Source organism: Ptychodera flava, chromosome 14 (genome assembly GCF_041260155.1).
Source record: "Ptychodera flava strain L36383 chromosome 14, AS_Pfla_20210202, whole genome shotgun sequence".
NCBI lineage: Eukaryota > Metazoa > Hemichordata > Enteropneusta > Ptychoderidae > Ptychodera > Ptychodera flava.
The window spans coordinates 29695012-29714363 of NC_091941.1; the positions used below are offsets into that span (position 1 = coordinate 29695012).

The 19352-nt window shown below is 36.3% G+C and overlaps 2 protein-coding genes across 2 annotated transcripts; both read right to left on the minus strand.

Moving 5' to 3' along the window:
• Nucleotides 1-1571: 1571 nt before the first annotated feature.
• LOC139150098 (steryl-sulfatase-like) lies at nucleotides 1572-19140 on the minus strand. Its single transcript, XM_070722257.1, has 6 exons — nucleotides 18934-19140; nucleotides 14221-15071; nucleotides 13301-13423; nucleotides 7896-8590; nucleotides 6630-6911; nucleotides 1572-6051 (listed from the first exon to the last, which is right to left on the minus strand). The coding sequence occupies exons 2-4, from the start codon at nucleotides 14504-14506 to the stop codon at nucleotides 7998-8000; spliced, it is 1002 nt and encodes a 333-aa protein (XP_070578358.1). The 5' UTR covers nucleotides 14507-15071; nucleotides 18934-19140; the 3' UTR covers nucleotides 1572-6051; nucleotides 6630-6911; nucleotides 7896-7997.
• Nucleotides 5693-6861, minus strand: LOC139148811 (steryl-sulfatase-like). The gene is made up of 2 exons (XM_070720242.1): nucleotides 6630-6861; nucleotides 5693-6051 (listed from the first exon to the last, which is right to left on the minus strand). Exons 1-2 carry the CDS (start codon nucleotides 6859-6861, stop codon nucleotides 5693-5695), a joined length of 591 nt encoding a protein of 196 aa, XP_070576343.1.
• Nucleotides 19141-19352: the final 212 nt, after the last annotated feature.

Here is a 19352-nt window from a genome sequence, read left to right on the forward strand (position 1 = left end):
AACATTTTTGCATACAATCCTAACACTTAACAGATTATCACTGGTACCATATTTCATAAAGTTTGATGCGGTATTTACAACACTATGAGATCAACATCTGTATCAAGTTTCATCAAATTTGACGTTGTATTAATTTGTGGCTATATCACTCTAATTAGGAAAGTTCATTACATATGCAATTACAAATTAATTAAAATGACACTGGTAAATGTCTTTTTCAATGTAAAAGCAATGTGAGCTTAACATCTATACAAATTTTCATGAAATTTGGTGCAGTATTTCCTGACATATCAGCCTAATTACAAAATTTCAATAATTGACATGTTACTGCTACATGACGTGAAACAAATTGACGAGCATATGTATGAAATAGGTCAATGTCCTTGTACCAACTTTGAATGATACTGGTGGAAATATGTCTGAGTTATGGCTCTGTACATTAGAAAATTGTAACAAAATCACCGCCATGCAGCAATATTTGATCTTACTGTTTAAAAAATCAATGCGTATATGTATGACATAAGTCAATATCCATGTTGACCAACTTTGGATAAGATCAGTTGAGACTTGCCAGAGTCTGGCTCTGGACATGAAACAACCATAACAAAATTGCTAACATGTGGCCATATTGGACCATCTCGGCAAACCAAACGACATACATATGTATAAATAATACAATGTCCTTGTACCAACTTTGAATAAATTCGCTTGATACATGTCTGAGTTATGGTTCCGGACATGAAAAAAATCAGAAAAAAAAAAAAATGGCCACACGGCGGCCATATTGGATTGTATCACAAAACAAATCAATGTGCATATGTATGACATAGGTCAATGTCCTAGTACTAAGTTTGAATAAAATCGGTTGAGATATGCCTGAGTATTATGGCTCTGTACATGAAAAAATCGTAACAAAATGGCCGCACGGCAGCCATATTGGATCGTATCACATAACAAATTGACATGCATATCTATGACATTAGTCAATCTCCTTGTACCAACTTTGAATAAATTCGCTTGATACATGTCTGAGTATTATGGCTCTAGACATGAAAACATTGTAATAAAATGGCTGCCTAGCGGCCATATTGGATCGTATCACAAAACAAATCGATGTACATATGTATGACATAGGTCAATGTCCTTGTACCAACTTTGAATGAAAATCGGTTGAGATATGCCTGAGTTATGGCTCTGTACATGAAAAAATTGTAATAAAATGGCCGCCTGGCAGCCATATTGGATCGTATCACAAAACAAATCGACGTGCATATCTATGACATTGGTCGATGTCCTTGTACCAACTTTGAATAAACTCACTTGATACATGTCTGAGTTATGGCTTTGTAAATGAAAAAATCGTAGCAAAATGGCCGCATGGCAGCCATATTGGATCGTTTCACAAAACAAATTAATCTGGCATGTGCAAAGCACATGCTAGATTATCTTTTATCAGCTCTTTCTGACACTATGGCAACACAGTAATTTCAATGTCTTGAAATTTTGTTCCAGAAACCTGGAAGCATGCATTTTGGGGTGCATTTAAATAGCATTCAGTAGTTGACATGAAATTTGCCCACACATTTATGAAATCTTTATTGAATTATTTCCCACAAAAACAAGCTGATCATACAACAAAGTCAGTAAAATGTACATCACACATTTACCTGTAATGAGTGAGCTACAACACTGTCTTTTTCAAGAGGTTACTCGACAAAAAATGTGCAAGATATGGCAAACTGTGCTTATTGCATGGAAACTCCACAAGAAAAATCTTCTGTTTGTCACTTGACACCTTGTAAAATGGATACTTTTAAAATGTCACTGTCACATCGTAAATACCAGTAGCAGTAACAGCAAGCTGTACTGAAGTATTCATATCAATATAGTCCATAGCACTGTATTACATCGGTCAGGGCAGCTGAGTGAACAGCTAGCACAGTCAGTCAGAACAAATACTTTGATTCATTCATCAATAAAGATAAATCATAAATCATGCAATATTGCTGATTTTGAAATCACCTGTGTCAAAAGATGCATTAACTGTAAAAATGAAAAACCCATTATTGCCCTTAAAATGGAGTGACACGTACCATTCCATCATAATTCCATTGTTTTTACAAGGATGGGCGAGTTTTCATAAATGGATATTAATATCAAAGTAGAATGCACCACGAGGCACTGGACACTGAAATTTTCACTGTAGTTTTCTAGGCTGCTACTGGTATGCCCTCATTTTGAACCCCATGGAGCAAGTGGAGGTTTCATTGTGTTGCTTTTCATAAAAATTGAAAATTTCATTTTCCCTACAGATTGAACAGCTGTATATAGAGCATCCCTTATGGAATTGCAGTTAATGGTGGCAATTTTGAATTTCAAATATTAGTAAGACCCAGGTTTGCCCTCTGTTACACCTGTATGGGAGAGAACAGTTTGTCGTTTCTTCCAGGAAATTTTTGAGCCAAAGTTTCACATGTTCAGTTTTGAGGCGCACACTGTCTTGCTTAGTGTTTCCACGGTCTCTTTGGTATACTATGGGTAAACTGACAGGGGACACTGTAATATCTTTGCCAGTTATAGTTGACGTGTTCTATTTTTCAAACAGGTGGCACATTTCTATTGATTGGCGGCTTGTTGAGTAGGGGATGTCACACAGGGGGCATCCCACATGACAGATACGAATACCTTTTTGATAGAAGAATGGTCAGCAAAGGTAATACTGCTGTTCGCAGTTACAGGTTTGTTACTAAATAGCTACTTGCACACCAATATAATGCCCAACTACAGTGTCAATATCAAAATATTTCAACTTCAGTTACATACAGTTAACTTCGAATATTGCTGTTAATGGATAAAACTCGCAACATCAAGGTTTCAAAAAATATTAAAATTTTAAACACCTGCACCCATCAATTGTACGTATGACAAACTTTTTTATATGAAATTCAGATAAACTTACAAGCATTCATCAGGTGTTGCAAATGCCCCATTGAGAATTTAAAACATTACGATATATGAAAAGTTGTACTCAATCAAGTTTTGAAAAATATACAATTTCAAAAAATATAGACAGGTTCTAAGATATCCCTGAGCCTATCTGTCAATGAAAATTACATACTATCAATCAAATATACTCCACTGCAACTGTTGACCACAATGCTATGATTTACTATCAACACATATTTCATTGTTCTGTACAACAATGTACTTTCAAAAGTGTTAGTTCAAAAAAGCAGCTGGTACATTTCTATGTTATGATTCTAAATACATGCTTTACACTTGGACAAAGTCACTATGTGCCTTTTAAAGCTACAATAACTGTCATTTTGATACAATTTATTTTCAGAATTTTTGTTTGGTACATGAATCAACTAGTTTCTTAATTTATTCCCTACAGCATTTTGAAATACCGGCTGCTATTTGCTTTGTCAATGCGGTGTACCAGTGTGCGACATGCGTCGTTATTGTCGACAACTGAAGTCAAGCTCAAACCTGAATTTGATTATCAAAACGATGTAGGGCACACACATACAGTTAATGTTGACATGCTGAGTACTGGGTATTCCAATATGCTGTAGAATATACCTAGAAACTGCAAGGAAAACCTGAAAATTATTTTCATAAGTGACAGTTACTGAACCTTTAAAGTTTTCTATCAAAGCAATAGCAGCCAAGCATAAGGCAGCTAGCTTTTCAATTTCTGTTACATTTTTAAGCTTCAAATTCTTCTAGGTACTTGAGACTAAAAGGTTCAAGATTTTTTTGCTTTTTCCCGACTTACACTCTGCAAACACTTGACGGTACTGTATAAGACAGAGCAGAGAATATTTTATGTATATATTTGTAAACACTGTATATATCAGTGTATACACTAGTATCTGAAATTTTTGCATCTCTTATTTCAGCAGTGAGATTGCACTTCACATTTTAATAGCTGCCAGATATTCAGCGTCATGCCAACAACATGCAAATGAAGCAGGAAAAGTTAGTGGCACATACTGCTGGGTTTGCCATTCCATTCAACGGGAGGACATATTAGATGGTTAACTTTGCCAGAGGTTAGTTTGCTTACATAGGTGCTTTCGGCAAGCAGACTTTGCGATAGTCTTAAACAACTTTGTAAAAACTATACAGTTGTAACAATTCTAAAACAATCCCTGAATTGTGATTTTTAGTTATTGCACACTGGAATGCTAAAATACGTAATAAAATCAAATCATTGGTATTTTGTATGTTTGTTTCTCGTTCAAAACTGAACTTGCATTATTGGTTATCACCTGGCACTGTAAATGACACTCTCATTGGACGACAATCCGGCTCACAGTATGGCAGTACAAAGATAGTTTTCTGAACAGCTACGCTGTATGTTCAGTTATTCTTTCGTTTGCAGAGCTGTCTCTGTCTTCATTTGCACATTTTGACAACAGTACATTTATGGTGCAAAACCATGTTTGAATCTTTCTGTTATTCCATAATTTTCTTCTGTAACTATAATCATGGTCAAGCACACCATTAATAATAATCATAATAATAATACCACAGTCCCTCCTGTATTGAGATTTGTAATAACACCTTGATATACTCCTCCCTTTCCCCTCCAAATCAACTTAGTTGAAGCTGCCATAATAAGTAAAAGTTCCCACATAGCTACTCATGAAGTCTTTTTGCATTAATTTTGCATTCTGAGTCACACTCAGTGTTTGTTCCTTAAAAAGAAGCTATACACAATCTGTGATTGGTCTACTAATGACGGCCCATGAAACATTTCACTTTCAGATTCTAATTGATGACTGGTAGGTAACACTTTTTATGATTTATGGGGTGAGCATGTACATACTTCATACATACAACTATTTGTTAAGTTAGACACTTCAAAGATTTTCAAAAGAGGTTACAATACAATATATGACATGACTAGTGAGCAAAGAATGATAAAACGCATTATCATGAGACTGATATTTAAAGCAAAACATTACAACACTAGAGATGTGCTTGATGTTCATCACATTTTTGGAAAAAAAGCATGAAATGCCGTTTGAAAATTTGGCAAGGATCAGTAACTCAACGAACACAAACATCACCATTGCATCAGAGACTATTTCAAGCAGTCATTGCACACACTTTACAAACTTATCTTGACTGTCTTTGGTGTTCTGCAAAACTATGATGTGAAAACTTAGGATATTTATTGCAGATTAATGCACAGTGTTTTCATCATCAAAACTATGTATAAATTGAAGGGATCTTTCAACTCTGCAAAACTACAAATAGAGTGTTGTGATATTTTGTGTTAGAGCACAAAGAGTGACCGTGGTCAAGAGATACACAGCATGGTCGTTATAGTCGTCAACTAATCTGATTTTTAAATCTAACAAAAATTGACTTGCTTGACAAGCACCTTCCCTAACAAACCTGAATATCCAAAATTTACCTCAAATTTAAATAGAAATTGGATTTTGAAATCCACACATAAATTCACCTCAAAACATTTCATTTTATGAAAATGCAAAGTTAATAAAAGTGGGAAGAAATATTTATAACCAGCTTTCACATTTATTGTGAAATGTAAGAGTATCAGATCCTCTTCATAAATTCATCTAAAAACATTTCATCTGATGAAATGTAAAATGTTAATAAAAAAGCAGAAAAAATATTTAAAACTACACATATTGCGAAATGTAAGGGTAGCAGACTACAGATATTCAGTAATATTTTCTTCTTCCTTGCAATAGCACAGAGGGAAATTACAACAGGGTTGTAGCCATGGATACCACAGTAGATTAATGTATTCATACTGAACTGGCACCTCTTCCCGCGCAGCTAGGTGGTCTTGAACAGCTTGTCCAACTACCTTCACAACCTCCTGATATCTTGGGTCACCATGACCTAGCTGGTTTCTCTCGGCAGGGTCAATGGTCAAATCATACACCAAGGGTTGGTCATGATGGGTAACGTGAGGGGCCCAACACTGACACACGAATTCATCAAAACATCCTTCAGTACCGGGAGTCCAGTTTGGAGTCACATAGTATATTTTGTATGTGCTGCCTCCTAGAGATGGAAACAAATAAATTCATATCATACTGAGGTATGCACGAATTAGTTTGACAACAGATACAAAGGCCATGCATGTTACCATTCACAAGTAAATGTTGATTGTTGGCACTTGGGAAAACAACTGAAATATATTGTCTGGTCAATGACTGCTCAACAGACCAAATGTGAACTTGAAAACGCTTTTAACCAAAATGACAGACCCATTTGAAGCTGTAGACATCAGTTTTAACCCAAAATTACATTTGATGACCTTTTTTGTTTTGTATTTGTATCAGATAGTGTATTTGTACATTAAAACTATCTGATGAAATCGGTGGGTATAAATGTACACTCTACCAAAATTACTATAAATGGATTAATTTATCTAGCTAAATGATAACTTTCTAACAATTTGATTTTTGGCCGATGATGGAGTGTGGGCCAACACTTAACAATTTTACAAATGAACATAATCTAAGGGGGTACCTTTTCTTCAATTATTTACAGGAGGCCCCCTAAGAAACTTATCATTTTCACAATGAGGGCTCGGCCTGGAGTTCTTCAGGTGTGTCCACCTTCTCTTGTAAACTAACCTTTCCTTGGTCTGTATCTCACCGCATGCAAATAAATTCCGCAGTAGTGAAACATGAATTCATGTTCTGATACAGAGACTTGTTTTGTCATGATTGGCATCAAGTCCCGTCCATCGATGATTCTGTCCGATGGTAGAGGTGCACCGGCAAGCTTCAGTACCGTAGGAAAGACATCCATGACGCTGGTCGGCTCTGACACTTCTGTGTTTGCAGGAATGACTCCCGGATACATGGCTAACGTTGGTACCCGCAAGCCTCCTTCCCAAACCTGGGCTTTTCCTCCTGTGGAAGGTTCATGTGTCGTATTGAGAAATTGATTATCATCACACAGAGTAAAATAAATGTCTGTCTCAGTCACTCTTGTGCAAATTTCCACTGACGCACTAATTATTCTTTGTATACTTCTGATTCACACAGGCAAATTTGGCAAGGGCTAAATTGGTCCGATGTAGCACCGGCCCATGGCCTATAAAATTTAGTTTCCGTTATGATCGCGATGAAATAATACGCCAGCACAACTTCAGCTGTAAGTGACCTCTGACCTTTCAAAGTTCAAAATAGCGAGCTTCAATAACATCAAGATTAACATCAAGATGTTTGTCCTGTCCATGCTTATTGTATGCATTTTACACACAAAAAGGGCCAATATGACTGCCACTGACTATTTCAACCATTGATTGGAGACAACTTATGCATATCTTTACTATGTGTATGGGCCGGAATTGGTGGTGGAAAAACAATCAGTACTTGGCGGTTTATAATAACAACATAGATAATAGGTGGGTCTCTCAGTTTAGACTCTAATAAAAGGTCTATCATCAAACCTGGCAATCATCTGGGACAAGGCCCAATATAACGTGTTCACACACAGAAATCTTGGCCGACTCAAATTTCTCAAATGACAAAATTGGTCAGATGTCGAGTGTTCAGAGAGTTTTTTATAACACCAACATAAAAGTTATGTCAATGTAATGCTGCTTAACTTTGTCTTAGTGAATGGGGTAATATGGGGTAATAGAGGTAGAAAGAAGACAAAATTGCATAACAGGGTATTTGTACCGGGTAGACCAATAGTTCAAAAACAACACTAATATGTATAGTACTGTGACACAATATCTATTTATTTATACACACACACACATATATACGGTAGATAGATAGATAGATAGATAGATATAGATATGAATCCCCTTGGTTCATGCCAAAAGGTTTCTGAAAATGTCCTGGAAGTTTATATTGCCCTTTTGATAGTATTAGTAGACTTACCTCTGAAAATGCCATTATGGCCCCCTTCTCTCTGACCGTCTGAACCAAGTTCTTCAAGATGGCCGCCATTGTCTGATGTCAGGTACACAAATGTGTTCTCTTTCAGACCCAATTTCTCCAAAGTAGACAATATTTCCCCAACGCTCCAGTCGGCTTCTTCAATATTATCCCCATACGACCATGCCGACTTATTCCCTTAAATTTTGCTGACGAAAACAGAGCAGTGTGCACTTTGACATAGGACATGAACAAGACAAATGGCTCGCTTTGGCTTTGCTCGATAAATTGCGTTGCTTCCTTTGTAAGCCTCAGCGTTACATTTTCCAGTTGAATGGGTTGTTCAACAACTTCATAATTCCTCATTAGAACACAATTCATCACTCGGACTCCTTTTGTAATGATGATGGGCAGTGCGAAGAAAATGAACGACGCTACAATCAAAGTGATGAAGCCCCGCTTTTTCACAAATCCTAATTTGAGTAGCACAAAGATGAAGGAGACAGTCAAGATGACAGACCAGCCAATATTTTCATAGAAAACAGGGCACCATGCTGTGACAACGCTGCGACTCGTATCTTCACCACAGTCTCGCAGATTTGTCAGGGGCAGTCCGTAGAAGTAGTCAAAGCCCTGTTGGAGCGGGTGGTGGCAGTAGTCTTTGGAATGACTGCAGTGCATACCCATGTGCCATTTTCCTGAATGAAATCAAATTGATACAGAGTAAAGAAACCGAAAACTATTGTCAGAGAAACTATGCATGCAATATAGAAATAATTTCGAGTGATTCTTCTAAAATTTTGTTTGTAAACTTCATAATGCATAATTAAGTCCTAATAACTGTCACGTCTACTAGACAACACATTTTTAGACAGTTAGACTCTTTCACAGCCACTTGCTGGCCACACACACTACAGCTGGTGTAACCTGGCATAGCATAAGCTGGCATAGCTGGCTTGGGGAGCTGGTGTTGCCAGAGAGGCCAATGTGGCTATGCCAGCTAACTGAGCTAGGTTATACACCAGCCATGTTGTATAGTTAGCGAAGGGATGTAAGAAAGTGATGTTGGATTGAATGCTAGAAACATGCATTCAATGTTTAAATCACAAAGTCATGATTTTCAGGAAATAAATATGTAGCAGATATCTTTGCCCCTACTCCTACATTTAGGTATACTATTTCCTGAATTTTTTGCCACCTGGTTTTGCTAAGACCAATGTTTTCAGTAGTGAATGTAGACCTGTGTTGGTTGAATAGGTAAAATTCTGCCTGCTCAGGGATACTTTTTGATAAGACTCTAATTATAAGCAAAGTCAGTATGACCAGCTTTCTCTATCAAAGCTAACTTTAACCAATTATGATGAACCTGATTATAAGACCAGCTTTCTCTATCAAAGCTAACTTTAACCAATTATGATGAACCTCATTATAAGACCAGCTTTCTCTATCAAAGCTAACTTTAACCAATTATGATGAACCTGATTGTAAATCCTGGAGAAAGTATCAAAGCATTTCCAAAAGCCACCTTCAATCCATGGTTGAACCCTAGCACACCATACAGGAGATGTAAATGAAGTGAGGGCAAAATATAAAAATAGCGTCAATGACACTGTAGCTCCCATCCTGGACTATTTAGTGTTTGTTCTCTGGTCAGATATTTGAACATGTGTGAAAGGGATAAAGTGCATGAAGTGAAAATACTTAAATGTAATGTACTGGAGACAGTGAAATATGTTTAATGTAATTATTCAGAACATAAAACGGAAAAAATACAGAATTAGAAATATCGAATACTGTGATACAACCATTAACTAAACAAGTCATTGACAATGACAGTCCCCACTTGTATAGGATTATTAGTCTTGATGGGGCAGGGAAATGTGGTCATTAAGAAGTATCACTGGAGTGTATATGTTGAGATCTATGGGCAAATAGGTCTATGTCGTTGTTCCCAATTTGAAACACATGAGGCATGTCTAAGTTATGGTTCTAAATCGGGAAAAAAGATCAGACCTCTAGCAGTATTGGACAGCCAAGAAATACATATGCGCATAATAAATGAGGTACAAGATGTGACATCTTAAGGTCTAATATCCTATCAAAATTGGAGGGTATAGAACTTGTGGTTATTGAGATATGCATATATATGTATAATCAAGGTCAAAGGTCATTGAGGTTACATGACATTTTGAAAAAAAAATTATATTGCTAATTAATCCCTATATGCCAAAAAATCAGACCTCTAGCTCTATTCACTTGCCCAGAATTAGATGTGTGCACAATTAATGAGGTAAAGCGTGTGTTGTCATAAGGTCTCCCATCCTACTAAATACAAAAGACATAGCACTTGTGGTTACTTATTTATTGACATAAACATATATTTTAGGTAAAAGGTCATCAAGGTCACATGACATTTAGTCAAAAAAATTCTCTACTATAGTTATCCCTTTATACCAAAATCAGACATCCAGCTCTATTGGCTTGCTCAGAATGAGATATGTGCATAATTAATGAGCTACAATATGTGGCATCATAAGGTGTCCAATCATACCAGATATGAAGGGTGTAGCACTTGTGGTTACTGAGTTATTGACAAATATGTATATTTGAGGTCAAAGGGTACCGAGGTCACATTACATTTTGTCAAAAAAAATTCTCTCCTATAGTTATCCCTATATATCAAAAATCAGACCTCTGGCTCTATTGGCTTGCTCAAATTAGATATGCACATAATTAATGAGGTACAATATGTGGCATCATAAGGTGTCCCATCATACCATACATGAAGGGTGTAGCACTTGTGGTTACTGAGTTATGGACAAATATGTATATTTGAGGTCAAAGGTCACCGAAGTCATGTCACATATTGTCAAAAAAATTGTATTGCTAGGTTATCCCTATATACCAAATAAAGTTATCAAAACAAACCACCAATTGTATGAAACATGGGCCTAAATACAGACAGACTGACATTCAGAGACTGGCACAGAGTGATGACATTGACCCCAAGTGTGCCTTGGCCCATGGAGAGCGATAAAGATATAACAAAAAGCTGAATGTAATGATAAAATAGTTAAGTATAGGCCTACAGACACTGAGGATGAATATGTTACAGCAATTTGATTAGTTTCTTTCGTTTTCTAATTCTGTGATAATTTTTAAGACAATCAAACTGCAAGGCAGTTTTAATATGTATTGACATACATGTTACCTTTTACAAGCACACAGCAAACTGTTCTTGATTTTTCATTTACAATATTGACATAGACTGAAATACATAACATGCAACCAATATTACATTTTGCCCATGCACCAGATACATGGAGAGATTTCAACATGCAATCATTAACTCAGAAACCCTATAGGGAAAAGTAAACATTGTTTTTCTTCCAGAACAGCTGGTACATCCACATCTGGAGCAACTTACAAACTTAACCAATTACACAAGGATGATGACACAAGAGATAAAGTTAAACTGTGGTGAACTTGACTATTCCTTTCAAATCCTTACCTAACTTGATTGACATCTTAAACTAAAATACACTGCATGTTTAATGGCACACAAAAATACATCAGGGGTGTACCATTTGATAAAAGGGGGTTGTCTGGAAGATTGATGAGGAACATCTTTTTTATCTGATACACTGTACATTCTTTTTTTCCCACTATCTCACCTTTTCTTTTGACACACCTTCTGTGGCTGATTTTTTTATTGACATTTGTTTGGATTTTTTTCAAAATCTGCCAGGACCCCCCCCCCCCCCCCCCCCCCCTCCATCACTCTTTAACATTGAAAAAAACTTTGAATATATTTGTTGGAAACCAACCTGCTGAAATCACCTCAGCTATGTTTTCTCATTATTTTTACCGCATTTCAACACCAAATACAGTTTACCATTTCAAATGCTTTAATACTGAATCACAACATTATCTTAAACATAGGGCCAATGTCCCTGAAGCTACTATAGACATGGATACAAAATTAAGTATTTCCTGACTGTATGAAATCATCCCACTAAGGTCATCCTAGGGACCTGTTAACCAAATATTAAAGCTGTCTGACCAGCGGCTTTGAAAAATCAAGCGACCAAATAGTCGACAGAGCTCTGCTGTGTTATGTAGAGAGCAACTTTTTGTGACATATGTATTGATGAAGAAGGTTGAGATCTTTGATAGCTCATTTCAGGATGGCCTGACCTAAAATGGCAAAATTAGCTGCAAAAATACAAAATTGATGATTTCATCATAATTATATATAAAAATGTATACCAAATATCAAAGCTATCACATGAGTAACTTTTGAGAAACAAATATTTTGACCAAAAACGGCAAAAATTGACCCAAAAATACAAAATTGAAGATTTCATCGAATTTCACTATATCACACTGAGAACCCCCACGAACCTGTATACCAAATATCAAAGGCATCAGACAAGTAGTTTTTGAGAAACACATTTTTGGACCAAAAATGTCAAAAATTGCACAAAAAATACAAAATTGCAGATTTCATCATATATTCTATATATCATATTTAATTTATCTGTAGGAACCTGTATACCAAATATCAAAGCTGTCAGACGAGCGGTTTTGATGAAATAAATTTTTGACCAAAAATGACAAAAAATTCCTTAAAAAATACAGATTTGCATATTTCATCACAATTTGAACAAATCCAAATTGGGTTATCCCTAGGGACCTGTATACCAAATATCAAAGCTGTCAGACAAGCGTTTTGATGAAATAAATTTTTGACCAAAAATGACAAAAAAATTCCTTAAAAATACAGATTTGCATATTTCATCACAATTTGAACAAATCCAAGTTGGGTTATCCATAGGGACCTGTATACCAAATATCAAAGCTGTCTGACCAGCGGTTATGAAGAAGGAGATTTTTTACCAAAAACGCCTTTTTTGGCACTAATTTGTATATTTTCAACAATATCAAAAAATCAAAATAAGCACAATTATTTCAGGTCAGCCCAAAGTACTTACATGCTAATTTTCACGTAATCTGCTCAGTGGTTATTGAGATTTTCAATTTTGACTGTTTTTACATTTTTCACTTAATTTGCATATTTTTGGCAATGACAACTTCATTTGAACAAAATCTCATCTACAGCCCATCATCCATGTACACACCAAATATCAGGATGAAATGTGCAGCGGTTTTGGAGTTTTTGATGTTGACGGACAGACATACAGACATACAGACATACAGACATACAGACATTTCCCTAGCCTATAAGAATAGCTTCCATTGCCATATATATACATATGGCTATGGGAGCTAAAAAGGCCATTGTTGCTGTCTTGGGAAAATGTATTACTTTCCCTAAATGTGTAGAAAGGAGGGCCAAGGCACCTGTACATGTGTCGTCTGAAAACTAGTGATCAAAAATATCATACCTATCAATGCTGTCCTATATCCGACATCTTTCAAACTCTCAGCAAACGTTGTCTCATTGGATGGCAGTCCTGCAGTTGCAGCAAGAAATGGCACCATTCGAAGACGACCATATGCCAGCATTCCTGATGATGGAAAAGTGAACTTACCATGACCACAGTTGCCAGGCACTCATTATGCATTAATAAAGAGACCCTTGCAACAGTGGCTCAAGGACACGACACTTGTCTGTCAACAATGATAGAATGAGCATGCTTTTACAATAATAGCAAACCACAGCATGCATTCGATTCAAACATCCATTCAAGCCAATTTTCTTTGTAGATATATTCCATAATGTCAGCATTTAAAATATCTTGTGTAGCACACGAGACCTTCCTTTGAATTTCAAACAGAAGTTGTGTCATGCTTTTGAAGCTACCAAGAGGTTTGTGTATGTTCCACTTGTAAAAGACATGTATGAGTAAATCTCCATGCATGTACATGTAGAAAATTGTTTGGGGTGCACCTATTGAAATATGGTTGCCAATGTATAGCTTCAAATAAAAATTTGAACATTTCTGTACAAAGTGAATATGATACAAATTAATCCTATACACTGACCATCTGGTATTCATTTGCCAATTCTGCTTTCAATTTTATTGTTTTTAAGAAGTTACTTTTTAAAGACAGCCTGTTTGTTCCAGAGCCCACTGATGAGGGCGCTGTTCAAGTGGCAAAATAGAATTTGAATTTGATGAATGTTTGCTATACTGATTGGTCAGTATGTGGTGTCATCCTTAACACAGCTAATAGGGCTAAAAAGTTGTACTTATGAGGTGGTGTGAGAAAAATTAAATGACATCCTGAGAAAGTTTACATGAATGATGTTTCTTTGGAAGTGAGAACACTGCAGGATCAACTCATGAAAGTTGTTTCTTACCAGATCTGATGGGATGTCTACCAGTAATGAAGGCAGCTCGACTTGGTGTGCAGAGAGGAGCTGGTACAACATGCTGGCTCAATTTGACACCCTGCTTAGCGATGGAGTCCATATTTGGTGTACGGATAGTGTCGTTGCCATAGCAGCCGACATCACCCATTCCAAGATCATCAACCATCAACAACACAAAATTTGGCTTTTTGGATTTTGTTTGTGGCTGAGCTAAACTGGGTTGTGCACACCCACCAATAAGGACCAGTAACACTGAAATAACTGTGACTTTCATTTCAATAAAATCAGGTTAACAACATACAAACAAAGAATAGGACACTAAAGTCCTTCCCTTTCAATTATGAAACTCAGGTCCAATTTCACTCAGACACTATTTCTTTATCAGGTAAACTGCATCAGATATTCTGACTCTGTATGTGAGCTATATTTCCAGTGCATGCAAAATTTGAAACCAAGAAATCTAACAATTTGGAAAAAAATCAGGCACAAGTCAACTTTGGCATCAATGCAAATAAACAGGTGGAAAGTAAACTGAAACTAAACTCAATAGATCTGTCAAATAGAATGTTTTTTTCAGCGATGGAAACGTGCTACCTGCAAACTACGTAAAGCAAATTGGAAATTTGTGTACATACCGTACATATTATGAGGTCATTGAGGTTTATTGCAAAGTCACAGCTTATTAAAGCTAATGTGTCATTTTGAACTATCTAAATTGAAATGTACAACACATGGTCAAATATTAGGTGAACATTTTCAGGGTTTGACTCTTTTTTATTGATGTTGATGGATGGTTTGTCTCTATTCGTGGCAGTTGTAAATGACGCTTTCGATATGCCCTGTCGGTATAAACACAAAAGAGGATTTGTGCTGGTTAGGTTTCACATCATTGAAGGTTTCACACATTGTGGATATCAATAGCAGCCACAACTCGGCGGGCTGATTATGCAACAATCAATTTCATGAATATCAAGACACTGAGCTTTTATTCAAAGGCACACAGTGTGGTATTTGTTGGTTGTGCAGCTATTAACCTGTAAACATCAGGTTCATCCCTTGAACAAAACCTGTGTTTTCATTGCTTGGTCCAAGTTAAATTGTTTCAAGATCTGTTCAACATTGCTATATAAACTATTGGTTGTAGCAACAAATTGATTTTACAATTGAAATCCCATAGCATAGGATAGTATGCTTTCATGCAGTATGTACATGTCATTGTCAATATCAGAGACTGGATCAGTATGTGAGTTAGGCACACTTCTTCCATACTGATGTAGGGGCACCGTGGTTTACGATATGCTTCCTGATAGAAATATTGTAATATTCTTGACACTAGATGGTGTTCTGGTAAATCTGTGTTATTTTCAATTGATGCACACAAAGACTAATACAGTTCAAATCACAATCTATTTCTTTCATTTGGAATTGACATGTTCTTGTTCAACCAGTGTTTATAACTCAACTTCTAATAATATGGATGTGAGAATCACTTAATTATCAAGTGAAATTTAACTGAATTGCTAAATGATAGCAATGATATCACTCCTCACTGCAGCAACAATTTCAAATACATGTAGCATGTTGTGACAACGAACATTTCCGCACAGTAAAGAGACAACGAACCAAGACAGAGTTCAGAGGTAATTGGAAAGGAATGAAAAACAACAGAAGAACGGTAGCTCATGACATATTTTTTTAAAGAAACTGCTTGTACGGAAATGAAAGAAATATTTTGGAGAAATCATACAGACATTGGTTACGATGAAAAATCTGTGATCGCAATATGTCACCCATTTATAAATACTTTAGACAGTCAGTTATGAAAGAATGCTATAGATACATTGTTGAGACCAGGAGAGCAGGCATAAACTTTTGGACTTTGTCCTGAGTGACACACTCTGGTCATCTGACAACATACCATTACAGATGACCACAGAGACTCCACTTCTAAATGACTTCATGCATAAATGTTAAAACAACAAAGTCATGGATAGGAGTGAACTGATAGAAGGTGTTCAGGATATGTGATGATTTTTCCCAATTTGCCTTTTGATCAAAGAAATTTTCTGAATTAAAAAAATGCTAATGGTCCGATTTTTATTAAATTCAAGGTTAAAGTGTCAGAACTGTTCATACTGTCATTTGTGCACTTGTATATTGCCTCCTTTTTTGGTGGTTGGGTCAAGGTTACAGGTAATAAAAAAGAAAGGAACTGTTGGAAATAATCTCAAGTAGCTCTGTACAAACTATACAAAAAATGGTCAAGGTTTTGAAAATCTGAGCATGTGGCCAGGTCAAGGTTATAGGTTATAATAAAGAAATGAATTGTTTGAATTACTTTCAGGTAGTGCTGCACCAACACCGATATAGGGCAAGATTGTAAACTCAGAGTGTGAAGCCTAGCTGACCATCATGACTTTATATAATTTCAGACGTTTTGTATTATCCCTAAAAACTATCTACCGTTGATTGACCAATCAGAGTGCTCAATTCAGGGTGTTTTATTTACTAGTAAAGCCTTGGTCACCAAATTCCAGAAACGAATGACAGCGCCGTAGTAAAGTACTGTCCAATCAAAAGTGAACATGTCATATTCTGTAGACATCTGGTATGTTTAATATTCAAATTTGGTAACACAGCGGAAACCAGCTGCAAAACAAAATCCGCTGTGCCCTAGGCATTTATATAATGTGCCCTAGGCATTTATAGGATGTTCCATTACATTTGAAGGCTATTTCACAAATAAAAGTTCTAATTCATATCCTAAACATGTAACATTGACAAAGGGGACGGTTGACGTAAACACATTGAAAACGAAAATATATCAGTTAGGGGAGATAGTTTTTAAGTCGGATAAAACCCTCGTACTCAGGCTCTTCTGGTATATAAAGTCAAACCCTACGATAAAATGTCTTGGCCTGCGGCCTCGACATTTTATCGTTGGGTTGGACTTTATATACCAGAAGAGCCCTCGTACTCGGGCTTTATATTATCCCTAAAGCTGAAAGATGCTATGAAATATAAGGATAATAATAATAGTAATAATATTAATAGTGGTGATTGAATAAAGAATTTAACGTGGTGTTGTACATAACACAGTGCAGTTTGCTTAGATTATTTTTTTTTGCAAAAATTACTCAATTTTCACATATTTGTAAACCAAACATTAGACTATTGGTTTGTAAAAAGTGAAAATTTATGCAAATTTATGCAAATCACCCGATTTCCTGGCTTTTTTTGGTCAGTTTTCATCATTTTGAAAAAAAAAATTGCTCGACTCAGGCTTGGTCAAATTTTGTGAAATTTGCACATTAAGTTCTTTCAATAATAAATAACAAAATTACTATTTTGTTTGGCATTAAAGTTCTTACATTTTGAATAAGAGCCATTTCAATTTTGCTGATCATGATTTTTAATCACTTTCTTAGTGTCAGTCTTTCAACCCCTGCCATTTTAGAATGAGAATACATAGTGTAAAATAAAATTGTCCTTTTTTCTACATATATTCTAGTTTCAAATGAGATATTAAATTATTTAAAGTTAGTATCAAGTTTTTGACTTAAACCAATTTTTATCATCAATACTAAAATTGAGGTTTTCTACACTAAATACTTACCTCTTAATCCTTTGAGTAAAATATTGCTTCGATACTAAACTTAAGATTCTCTGCTTTTTGAGAATATATAGTATGAGGGGGTTTTTATGTCATCTTTGATAAGAAATATTGCTTTGAAAAATGTGTTGTTTAGTCTTGTTAAGTGCTACTATGACTGCTATGATGATGATGGTGCATGCATACTGCTGCTGTTGATGATTATTTTATCATTTATCATTATCATCACTGGTATCTTATATACATCATTATCATATACATCTTCAACCAACAAACTGTTACCTGTGGCAACAAAGTTTTATTTCATAAGAATGCAATTTTTGTTTGTTTGAAACTGCAAAATTTGGCAATTTAGGTTTTAATTTAGTTTAACTTAGGGCCAAATTGCAGTGAATGGTTCAACTGACACCACTGAGAGCAACATAAGGTAAGAAGTGACTGCAATGAAAGGATCGTGCTAGAAGAAGTCACATGTACACGGTTTTAGTTTTTTTGGTCCCTGGTGACTAAAATTTCTATACTGATGATAGACAGCTGTACAATATCATGAGGAAATTTTTCACATCGATCACCTACAAGAAATTGACTGGTTCCAGCAATAGCAATAGAATCTCTCGTCCCTGGATCTATTTTGCAATATTGATGCCAACTCGTACAAAGTACAGCAGAGGTCGAGGAGCGATCTGACTCCTTGACTCTGGTGTGAGGTCTAATATTATACGGAAAGTGCCCAGCATTGCCGATGAGGCTCAGTATACTGATGTCGTGATGAATAGAATCGATACATCCCAAACCACGCCATTCATCAATCGTTTTTTTTTATTACGTCCATCCATGGTTGAAGCACCTTTGTGCTACCTCTATAGTTCGAGCATCAGCTAAAATCCGCATCGATCGAAGGTCGAGCAGTAGACACCCATACTGCCAGGTACTGCTCGACCTCGGCCTCCACCCGAGGGAACTTCACGAGATTCAATGCCGTTGCAAATCCACTGCCCTCTCACGAATCCCAGCCATTCTACTCTCGATTATCTAACTTGATTCGATGTCACCGGCAATCAGTTGTACTCATACCATGATGTACCTACCTTATGCTATCTGTTTGTGATCAATGTACATTTCGTTCCAGTGTTTGTACTGCACTAATGCTTCTTATCGACCTCTTTAAAGGAGTTTGCAGATGGGATCACCGAGATATTACCATATACCTGTTTTGGTACATGTAAAAGCAGCACACCGGTGCCTCGAGTGACTAGTGACCCGGTAGGCTGACGGCATTCAAATTAGTTGCAAATAACCCCTAACTTCATCATAATTCGCAAATCCTATGACCTGTGACCTGAATTACAAACATGCAGAGAAAAGCAGTGACTGTCGGCACAGTTTGATACTCACCACTTTGTCGCCATCATTCAAGGAAATAAAATGCCTGATATGCGCAAGAACTTTGAAATTTTTTAGACGAAGACAGTTAGAGCATCCAGAAATGGGTGTGCGATGGGCGCCG